At 35.5% G+C, this 12500-nt stretch overlaps 1 protein-coding gene across 1 annotated transcript; it reads right to left on the reverse strand.

The window, feature by feature from the left end:
* Positions 1 to 8691: 8691 nt before the first annotated feature.
* Positions 8692 to 9507, reverse strand: LOC136833838 (uncharacterized). The gene has a single exon (XM_067096139.1). The coding sequence runs from the start codon at positions 9505 to 9507 to the stop codon at positions 8692 to 8694; it is 816 nt and encodes a 271-aa protein (XP_066952240.1).
* Positions 9508 to 12500: the final 2993 nt, after the last annotated feature.

Raw genomic sequence — 12500 nt, forward strand, 5'->3', positions numbered from 1 at the left:
ACAGAAACTGATGAACAGTAATGTTTGATGATGGAATAAAATGTTGCTGAGACTGAGTGCTATTAACAAAATGTTTACAGATATGTAAGGACATCATTTTTTTTTTTTTATAAAAGTAATGTTCAGGTAATAAATACTTTTCAAATCGAAATATAACCTGCTTGGCCTTTAGAATTTGTGAAGTGTTTAAGTAACTCATGTGGTAACTAAGGGCCGCCTGCATTATGAGAATTACATTAATACTACTCTCCTGTTATACAACTTCAGTATTAATTACATCAGAACTTTAACAAGAAACTAGAAAATATATATATTATATATATATGTAAATATATATATATATAATTATAGTTGTGTCACTCATCTAAAATTGCTGTGATAAAAGGCAGTATTACCACATCACAGCAATCCTACGAAGAGCCAGCCACTGGTTACTACTGCTATCTATCCTCGAGCGGTGGAGCACCTGCTGTTAAGCTGTGAACCCCTTGGGAAAGGAAAAACCCGTAAATGACAAGAAATCCCTCTTTCTCGACATATATCAAGTCGGTGTATGGAACAAGGAACTCTACATTCATATATATGTATATATATATATATATATATATATTTATATTTATATGTATATAAATATACATATATATACTGTATATATAATTATATGTACATATACACACACACATAAATCACATACACCGTGAAGGTACGCGGTTCTGTAACTGACGTAACCAGGCTTTACTTGGCAAATCTGAACCACTGCTCAACACTTCTCTCGAAGGTAAAAGCCTGGTTACGTAAAACCTCGCTTGATAAGTGAAGAGGGGACTATCAAGAGACACTCCTACCTAACTAGGAGTCACGATCAAGGAGTTCCTTCATCCTTTTCCTTTCGCCCTAATTAATTTTGTCTTTTAGAAAACAAACTTAAAAAAAAATAAATAAATAATTGGGTTTATTTCTTCCGAACGAATTATAGGAAAAGGACGGTTATTTATACAGGAATGGAATGGAATACAGAATCTAGGCCAAATGCCTAGCGCTGGCACCTATGAGGCCATTCAGCGCTGAAAAGGAAATTGTGAGTAGAAAGGTTTGAAAGGTGTAACAAGAGGAAAACCTCGCAGTTGCACTAAGAAACAATTGTTAGGAGAGGGTTGAGGAAAGTAAGATGGAAGAAAGAGAATATGAACGGAGGTACAGTAAAAGGAATGAAAAGGGTTGCAGCTAGGGGCAGAAGGGACGCTACAAAGAACATAAAGTAACGCCTACAGTGCATCGCGTGAAGTGCAGTGACAGCACTACACCCCTACAGTCTCATTCCTTTTAACATCTTACCATGCTTAATGTAAGGACCAATACTAGCATAAGATCGGCTTAAACCAACCAACCAATCACAAGTCACTTTCCTTTCAATTCCATCACACAATTTGACCTAAACGGTAAATTACGTACCTGGTAGTTAGTGGATTGTGGTCGCTGTCCAGTGTGGACGAAGATATGAGACAAACGGCTATTATCTTAATGGACTTTTGGGGATCGAAAGGCTAACTGGATCAATCGCCTCTAAGTGGGAAAAGGGTATGGTAAATTATATATATATATATATATATATATATATATATATATATATATATATATATATATATACATATATATGTATATATATATATATATATATATATATATCTATATATATATATATATATATATATATATATATATATATAAACACGTGATGCATATATGAATATGCACAAGAAAAAATAAAACACTGGATTATAATACCAAGTGTTTCTTTTTTCCTTTAGTGTGTGTGTATATATATATATATATGTATGTATGTATGTATGTATGTATATATATATATATATATATATATATATATATATATATATATATATATATATATATATATATATATTATATAAGTGTACAAAAAACATGCACGTCAACGCTGGCACACTTATACATATGTGAGTAATGCTGAACCGTTTCTCCAAATATGCCTTAATTAATTCCTGACACTAAAACTAACATGTCCTAAAAAGCAAATAACTCACTTTACTGCCAAGACCATATCGCCCTCATTAATGCTCTTTGATGATAAGGTGTTTCTTAATACCTGTCATTTTAGATAAAGGTTTTCCTTGGCTCCGTCCACATTTTAATCTGATAACCGTCTCCAGTCAACAACAGAATATATGGAATGGTATGTGAAATTCAGGCCAAAGGCCAAACGCTGGGACCTATGAGGTTATCTAACGCTGAAAGGGAAATTGAGAGTAAGGAAGGTTAGAAAGGTGTAACAGAAGGAAAACCTCGCAGCTGCACTATGAAACAACTGTTAGGAGAGGGTGGAAAGTAAGACGGAAGGAAGAGAATATGAACGGAGGTACATTACAAGGAGTGAAAGCGATTGCAGCTAAGGGTCTAAGGGACGGTGCAAAGAACCTTAAGTAGTGCCTACAGCGCACCGCGTGAGGCTCACTACCGGCACCACCCCCCTACGAAGTTTTAAAACTGCTTGCCATATATTTATGTCTAGTTTGAGTGAATGAAGAGTTACAACTTTAGAGTATTTCTGCAGCAAATATCAGGGGCCTTTATCATCACATGGACTTAGAAGAGACTGCTTTGAAAATGTTTACCATAAACTTTATTCCACTGAATATTATTCCTAAATGAATTATTAGCGGCCAATTTCAGTTTTATCTACAATCTTTAATCCATTTTCATCCTCTTTTGTTAGATTTTCTTGGTTTATTTTTATTCAAGCAAAGCAAAAGTATCATTATTATTATTATTCAGGAAATGAACCCTACTCATATGGGACAAGCCCACAGGGGCCAATGACTTGAAATTATTATTTATTATTATTATTATTATTATTATTATTATTATTATTATTATTATTATTATTATTATTATTATTCAGAAGATGAACCCTACTCATATAGAACAAGCCCTCAGGGGCCAAAGACTTGAAATTATTATTATTATTATTATTATTATTATTATTATTATTATTATATTATTATTATTATTATTATTATTATTATTATTCAGAAGATGAATCCTATTCATATGGAACAAGCCCACCACAGGGGCCACTGACTTGAAATTATTATTATTATTATTATTATTATTATTATTATTATTATTATTATTATTATTATTATTATTATTCAGAAGATGAATCCTATTCATATGGAACAAGCCCACCACAGGGGCCACTGACTTGAATTATTATTATTATTATTATTATTATTATTATTATTATTATTATTATTATTCAGAAGATGAATCCTATTCATATGGAACAAAACAGGGGCCACTGACTTGAAATTATTATTATTATTATTATTATTATTATTATTATTATTATTATTATTATTATTATTATTATTATTATTATTCAGAAGATGAATCCTATTCATATGGAACAAGCCCACCACAGGGGCCACTGACTTGAATTATTATTATTATTATTATTTATTATTATTATTATTATTATTATTATTATTATTATTATTCAGAAGATGAATCCTATTCATATGGAACAAGCCCACCACAGGGGCCACTGACTTGAATTATTATTATTATTATTATTATTATTATTATTATTCAGAAGATGAATCCTATTCATATGGAACAAGCCCACCACAGGGGCCACTGACTTGAAATTATTGTTATTATTATTATTATTATTATTATTCAGAAGATGAATCCTATTCATATGGAACAAGCCCACACAGGGGCCACTGACTTGAATTATTATTATTATTATTATTATTATTATTATTATTCAGAAGATGAATTCTATTATATCAATTTGAAAATTATTATATTATTATTATTATTATTATTATTATTATTATTATTATTATTATTATTATTCAGAAGATGAACCTATTCATATGGAACAAGCCCACCACAGGGGCCACTGACTTGAAATTATTATTTATTATTATTATTATTATTATTATTATTATTATTATTATTATTATTATTATTATTATTATTATTCAGAAGATGAATCCTATTCATATGGAACAAGCCCACCACAGGGCCACTGACTTGAATTATTATTATTATTATTATTATTATTATTATTATTATTATTATTATTATTATTATTATTATTATTATTATTATTATTCAGAAGATGAATCTATTCAAATCATCCAAATCTCTCTCCGTCGTGGTTTTCTAGTTTTTTATCCGTTTTGGAAAGTTTGCTTATCATATTATTACGTTATTTTTTTTCTGTGGGGCCTGTTCCAAATATATGTATACCCGCTATTACTAATTTACGAATAATAGCAACTATACTCAGGTTCTGATAACTGGCCGAGTGATCTTGTTAAAGCACCATGTGTGATAATAATAAAACCCTACATCAAGGTCACAGAGTTTATTTTGAAGTTTTCTCTTGATTTGAACGTATTATTCACAACTAGAACACAGAAGCTAATCATATTCTCGGTAGACACTTACACGGTCGATTTGCTGAAGATAATATCTGTAATGGAGATTGCGCTAATATAATCCGGTGCTAGGGGCAGTATTTTCTCGCTAAGGAAGAACGTCATTGGTCGTTTAAATATATATATATAAATATATATATGTGGAATCTGAAATGTCACTTGCAGTTCTTTGAAGATGATGGCCTCCGTTGGTGGCGCGTCCACCTTGAGAGATTTGAGATAAAATAATGAACCCTGCTAGTTAAGGAAAAAGCCACTTTATACAACCAAGTTTAAGTGAATAAGTATAGAACAGAATATGATTTGCGCCAAAGGCCAAGCGCTGGCACTTATGAGGTCATTCAGCGCTGAAACGAAAATTGAGAATGAAAAGGTTTGAAAGGTGTAACAGGAGGAAAACCTCAAAGTAATTGCACTATGAATCAATTGTCAGCAGAAGGATGAAAGTAAGATGGAAGAAAGACAATATGAACGGAGGCACAATTAAGGGAACGAAAAGGGTCGCTGTAAAGACCCTTAAGTAATGCCTACAGTGCACAGCATGAGGTTCACTGATAGCACTAACCCCCACGGGAACAGGAGCTTCCGACCTTCACTAAAGGCCTCTTCAGGTGCAGCTGAAAAGGACCTTAGTGAAGGTCGGAAGCTCCTGTGATATATTGATTCACTTAAACTTCGTTTTTATACAAACGCGAGTTATGTGTTTTCATTGCTGGAATGAACTCTGTGTCTACGTGTACATCTGCTTTCCCAGCATCTACGTTCACTGGATGGCCTCTTACCATCTTCCCGGAAGGCGATATTATTATTATTATCATCATTAGTTCCCTTTCACGTCAAAGATGGCCCTGTTACTCCCGTCGCAACCGCCATCCCAGCGTTCGACTCTGAAAGTGACTTCCCTGAGCGATGTGTTATGAAGAAAAGAATTGTGCCCGGGAACACGGCCCAGCATTAGGAAAGTGGCATTCACTTCAAAGTGAGACTTGACAACGTATCAAATCAGCAGGAACGAACGAACGACATTCCTGTGCCCGAAAAGTTAGCTGGGGTATATATAAGAGTCGTTTCTCTCGACACAGCCGTAGCAGCAGCTGCATGCAGCATGCAGCAGGCAGCAGGCAGCTGCTGCGTGAGTCAGATCGTTGTCCTAAAAACCACTTGGAGCGAAATCGCTTTTGACAGATGCGCATAACTTTCTCGACCAAATTCTTGTTATCGCCAAGGGCAGGATGAAAAGACCTCTCTGTCAAGAACACAAACATACACACATACAGAGACAAAGAAAATACGCCGTAAGAACAACACCGGAAATGAACCGGCCTCTCCCTAAGATTAGGAAACAGTAACCCCCCCCCCCCCAACCTTTTGCCTCTCAGGCATCAAAGGGTAAAAGCCTAAACTGCCCTCAAGTGTGGAGGCGAGATGACATTACGCTCTGCCATTGCAGATGTCATTGTTAGGGAAGGTGAGTTTGTGTTGGCTTTGATCCAACTCTCTCTCTCTCTCTCTCTCTCTCTCTCTCTCTCTCTCTCTCTCTCTCTCTCTCTCTCTGTTTGTGTGTGTTGGAGGTTCTGGTGCCTGTAAAAGTGGTGCCTGCCTTTGTCAGGAATTTTTTTCTTTTATTCACGTCTGTTCTCACAATCTTCACTTATACTTACTCTATTACTCTTTTTTTGTGCCATTATTAGTTTTCTGCAAAGAAAACTATTGTGCCGGCTTTGTCTGTCCGTCCGAACTTTTTCTGTCCGCCCTCACATCTTAAAAACTACTGAGGCTAGAGGGCTGCAAATTGCTATGTTGATCATCCACCCTCCAATCATCAAACATATCAAATTGCTGCCCTCTAGCATCAGAAGCTTTTATTTTACTTATGATTAAAGTTAGCCATAGCAACGCAACAACAACAACGGCCGGCTCAGAGTTTCGGGCCGCGGCTCATCCAGCATTATACCGAGGCCACCGAAAGACAGATCTATTTTCGTTGGCCTTGATTATACGCAGTGGCGTCTGTACAGAAAACTCGATTGCGCCGAAGAAACTTGGACGCATTTGTTACTCGTTTTACTACTCGACTGCACTTGCTTAGAGAATATTTCCGTTCCTTTCCTAATTACGTATCATTTCACAATGAACCTCTTCACAGACGTCGCCTTCAGTCAGTAATCGCTTGCTTGGGGCGCTGTCGTCGTCCATACTGACTTCAATAAATAATAAAATCTCTTCTCGATCCCGGATTCGAATTATTGAAACTCGCATCTGACTCTATCAACCCGGAACCTAGACCACCATCGTGGTTATTAATTCCTTAGCGAAAGCAACAAAGGCAAGCAAGCAAGCAAAGAACGTCCGTGCCTCAGTCGACTCTCGGTCGGAGAGGAAAAAAGCTCAATTCTCTCGTATTTTTCGGAATGTCTTTTGTCCGGACGAAAGTTGCGGAGCTTTTTGCGTTTGGAAAGCAGTACAGAGGAGAGAAAGGTTTTGCCCTTTATGCGAACGTGTGCTTTGTGTGTGTGTGTGTTTAAGTATTGCGGTGATTCCCATTAAAATGAGATCCTCTCGGGAGATGTTGTAATGGAAAAAATATGTCGACTACCATATTTACTAAAGGGAAAATGAAAGCGGTGGTGAAACTATTTCATATTTAAAATTACTACATATTAGAGTCACTAGAAAATAACAAGTAATATATATACATACATACAAATATATATATATATATATATATATATATATATATATATATATATATATATATATATATATATAGATATAATGTATATATATATGTATTTATTTATATATATAATATATATATACAGTATATATAAAATATTATATATATATATATATAATGTATATATATATTTATTTATTTATATATATAATATATATACAGTATATATAAATATTGTATGTATATATATATATATATATATATATATATATATATATATATATAACCATGGAGCAAGGGCGAACACAGCGCACATCACATTTGCATCAAGATCAAGGGCAGGAACACAGAAGCAGATGACACAGTAACCATTTATTCCGACGTTTCATGATTCTTAATCACATCATCAGGGAGATCTACGACAATAAAATACAATATATTAATATAAATTAATTAAAAGAGTTATATACAAGACTTTACTTTAAAAACGCAGAGCGCAAGCTAGGAAAATTTATAAAAATAGAACATAAAAAGATAAAATTATCAAGAACAGACAACACTCTCAAACACAGACGCATTTAGAAACAAAATAGCAAAAAACCAGACAACATACTTAAATACAGATTCACTTAAAAACACTGGAGGGTAACCTACCAATCCAGAGGCCAATGACACACTAAGTATAAAACACACACACACACAAAACAAAAAATTTCGAAAAAGGCAGAGAGTTAAGACAAATACAAGGGTACAGCAGTTGTTTGACAATTCAGTGAGGGAACTCGTTGTTTAATATTTAGTGTTTCGAGAATAAGCAGTTCTTGAGGACTGCTTGTATAACCAATAATCTTAAAATCTTCATAGTTGATATCAGCTTTGCATTTAATGGTATGGCTGCGTATATTAGAGGATTCTGGGTTAGTTAATCGGCACCCGGTTCTATAACTTATCCCTCTGTGGGAATCGGCCCTCACCTTGAGAAGCCGCCTGGTGGATCCAATATATTTTCCTAAATTACATTTAGGACAATTGTACTCATAGACAACACCAGACGACATCAAAGGCGGTAGCCGATCCTTAAATCTGAAAAGAGAGCCGATACTTTTTGGGTTCTTAGGAATTAGTTTAAGATCGATGGCCCCAATATATTTTTGGACGATTTTCATGAAATCCCTACGAAAGTTGTCATCATATAAGAAGGAAAAGTTGCATATAATAGAAGTTTAGGCACATTATAACACTTTGGCTTATTGGAGAATTTTCTATTTAGAAGTTTTTTGAGGATTCTGTAAAAAACATGAGTAGGGAAACAATTATTGGTGAAGTATTGTTGTAAGAAGACGATTTCTTGGTGAAAGAGGACCCAATCCGACGTTAGAGACAAAGCACGATGTATTAAGGTGTAAATAGAGTTAAGTTTAAAATTGATAAAACAAAAGCTATAAAAATTGGACCCCAGACCAGTAAAAGTTTTCTTTCGGAATACAGAGGTATTAAACTTATCATTATCCTTAGTTACGAGTATGTCTAAAAAAGGCTAGCTTGAGTCGTATTCTTTTCTATGGTAAAAGTGATGTTATGATGATAGGAGTTAGAAAATTCTAGGAAGCGTTCTGCATCGTGGTCTTGTTTAAATAAAATAAAAGTGTCATCAACATATCTGGCATAGAATAGGGGACGATAAGCTAGGGGGCACTCATCGAGTAATTGCTCCTCCAGGGAGCACATGAAGATGTTGGCGAACGTAGGTCCGAGAGGAGAACCCATGGCCATTCCTTCTATTTGTCTGAAAAGCACGCCATTAAAAATAAAGGCCGTGTCCAGCACGGCCAGTTCTAAAAACATCTTGAAATGTGAGCGACTAAAATTATGATACGATGAATCAAGTGTGGGAAAGAGTTTGTCCAAAATGATATCTATGGTTTCTCTAACTGGTATATTGGTGAATAATGACTCCACATCAAAACTTGCCATGAAAAGGTCAGAATCCTGTGGAAGAATGCGTTGTTTAAAATGTTCAGAGTTAGTTACGGTATACTTGTTACTGGTCAGGGACTCCAATAGGGGAACAAGGAATTTGGCCAATTTGTAATTTGGAGTTCTATAAGAGGCCAGGATAGGGCGAAGGGGGACGTCGGGTTTGTGGACTTTGGGTAGACCGTACAAAATTCCAAAAGAAGAGCCTGTAACAAAAAGATCCTGGTATGTGTTCTCGTTGATGATGTTCTCATTCTTAAGGCTACGGAGAAATCTGTTGATCTTGTCTTCGGTTCTAAAGATGGTTTGATAATCAGGAAGACCAATTTCTTCGAATTTAGCACGGTCATTTGAGATTTGGGTCATTTTGTTGGGTCATTTTGTTGACGTGATTCATCGTATCATAATTTTAGTCGCTCACATTTCAAGATGTTTTAGAACTGGCCGTGCTGGACACGGCCTTTATTTTTAATGGCGTGCTTTTCAGACAAATAGAAGGAATGGCCATGGGTTCTCCTCTCGGACCTACGTTCGCCAACATCTTCATGTGCTCCCTGGAGGAGCAATTACTCGATGAGTGCCCCTAGCTTATCGTCCCCTATTCTATGCCAGATATGTTGATGACACTTTTATTTTATTTAAACAAGACCACGATGCAGAACGCTTCCTAGAATTTTCTAACTCCTATCATCATAACATCACTTTTACCATAGAAAAGAATACGACTCAAGCTAGCCTTTTAGACATACTCGTAACTAAGGATAATGATAAGTTTAATACCTCTGTATTCCGAAAGAAAACTTTACTGGTCTGGGGTCCAATTTTTATAGCTTTTGTTTTATCAATTTTAAACTTAACTCTATTTACACCTTAATACATCGTGCTTTGTCTCTAACGTCGGATTGGGTCCTCTTTCACCAAGAAATCGTCTTCTTACAACAATACTTCACCAATAATTGTTTCCCTACTCATGTTTTACAGAATCCTCAAAAACTTCTAAATAGAAAATTCTCAATAAGCCAAAGTGTTATAATGTGCCTAAACTTCTATTATATGCAACTTTTCCTTCTTATATGATGACAACTTTCGTAGGGATTTCATGAAAATCGTCCAAAAATATATTGGGGCCATCGATCTTAAACTAATTCCTAAGAACCCAAAAAAGTATCGGCTCTCTTTTTCAGATTTAAGGATCGGCTACCGCCTTTGATGTCGTCTGGTGTTGTCTATGAGTACAATTGTCCTAAATGTAATTTAGGAAAATATATTGATCCACCAGGCGGCTTCTCAAGGTGAGGGCCGATTCCCACAGAGGGATAAGTTATAGAACCGGGTGCCGATTAACTAACCCAGAATCCTCTAATATACGCAGCCATACCATTAAATGCAAAGCTGATATCAACTATGAAGATTTTAAGATTATTGGTTATACAAGCAGTCCTCAAGAACTGCTTATTCTCGAAACACTAAATATTAAACAACGAGTTCCCTCACTGAATTGTCAAACAACTGCTGTACCCTTGTATTTGTCTTAACTCTCTGCCTTTTTCGAAATTTTTTGTTTTTGTGTGTGTGTGTTTTATACTTAGTGTGTCATTGGCCTCTGGATTGGTAGGTTACCCTCCAGTGTTTTTAAGTGAATCTGTATTTAAGTATGTTGTCTGGTTTTTTGCTATTTTGTTTCTAAATGCGTCTGTGTTTGAGAGTGTTGTCTGTTCTTGATAATTTTATCTTTTTTATGTTCTATTTTTATAAATTTTTCTAGCTTGCGCTCTGCGTTTTAAAGTAAAGTCTTGTATATAACTCTTTTAATTAATTTATATTAATATATTGTATTTTATTGTCGTAGATCTCCTGATGATGTGATTAAGAATCATGAAACGTCGGAATAAATGGTTACTGTGTCATCTGCTTCTGTGTTCCTGCCCTTGATCTTGATGCATATATATATATATATATATATATATATATATATATATATATATATATATATAATGTAATATGTATATATTATATATATACTCGTATATACAGAGGTCCAAATAGCTCCTAGCAGTTTACCTCCTACAATATACATTCCCAGAGTCCTACACGGCACAACTTCACTATAAACTAGAATATATAATTTCAGGCCGAAGGCCAAGCGCTGGGACCTATAAGGTCATTCAGCGCTGAAAGGAAAACTGAGAGTAAAAGATGTTATGAAGGTGCACAAGGAGTAAAACCCCGCCGTTGCACTAAGAAAAAACTGTTAGAAGAGAGTGCAAATTAAGATGGAAGAAAGAATATGAGTGGAGATGCAGTAAAAGGACAACTTCACAAGCACTTGGTACACGAGCAGCTTCCATTTTCTGAACCCACACTTCTCTTCGCCTATTAGCGCTCAAGTTATCTCTCTAATTTTCTGTCAGAACTCTGCAAGTCTACCGTATCCCTTCCCAGGCTTACAAATAAATGTTAAGCCATTACATAATATGGAGAGATGACAGACACTGGGAAAAGGATAGGAAAAGAGGTTTCTAGAAGACTGTGAAAGAGGCGTTGTGACGGAAGAACCGCCGTAACCAGGAAGTGCATCTGATGAGCTTAATCTTGCGGGCGTCCATATATCAGATAGCCAAACGCCTGGATGAGTAATAAATCTGCAGCCCGAGTTGAAACAGGTGTGTTGATAAACACCCATAAACATCGTCTCTAAAGGAAAGCATTACTTTCTATAAAAATAAATCGAAAGCAAGAATTTGATTTCTCTGTTTTCCTGGGTCAGCCATTCATCTAAATTCATTGAAATATCATACAGTATCACTCAACTTCGAGGCGACACGGAATTCAGTATTGGAATATCCACTCAACGCCGACTAGTCTCTCTCTCTCTCTCTCTCTCTCTCTCTCTCTCTCTCTCTCTCTCTCTCTCTCTCTCTCTCTCTCTCTCTTAAAGACGTAATTCCGGTTGTCCTAGGTACCATCTTTGGTTCGCATTTTCTGGGACAATCCTCGCGAAAAATAAACATCGTTTGTCTTATCTTCTTTGTCGAGGAATTCCTTTTCGCTCCTGGTCTCTCTCTCTCTCTCTCTCTCTCTCTCTCTCTCTCTCTCTCTCTCTCTCTCTCTCTCCTTCCTCTCATTTTATTATTATTATCTCTCTGAGAGGCACGAAACCTTCCCCGTCCCTTTATACGCCTAGATGCCTTTTCTTTTGGTCAGTTCGTAGAAAACCTCCTTCGTTTCTTCTTCTGTCGTTTTTCTAATGATTTCATTATCATTTCAGTTTTGTGTCCTCCTCCGTGGAACGAAAAAATCAAGTAGATCGTAAAGGCTTTTTGTATTAATTTAATTTTTTTTACTTTTTTGTTTTCCTT

Source organism: Macrobrachium rosenbergii, chromosome 52 (assembly GCF_040412425.1).
Source record: "Macrobrachium rosenbergii isolate ZJJX-2024 chromosome 52, ASM4041242v1, whole genome shotgun sequence".
NCBI classification, from domain to species: Eukaryota; Metazoa; Arthropoda; class Malacostraca; order Decapoda; family Palaemonidae; genus Macrobrachium; species Macrobrachium rosenbergii.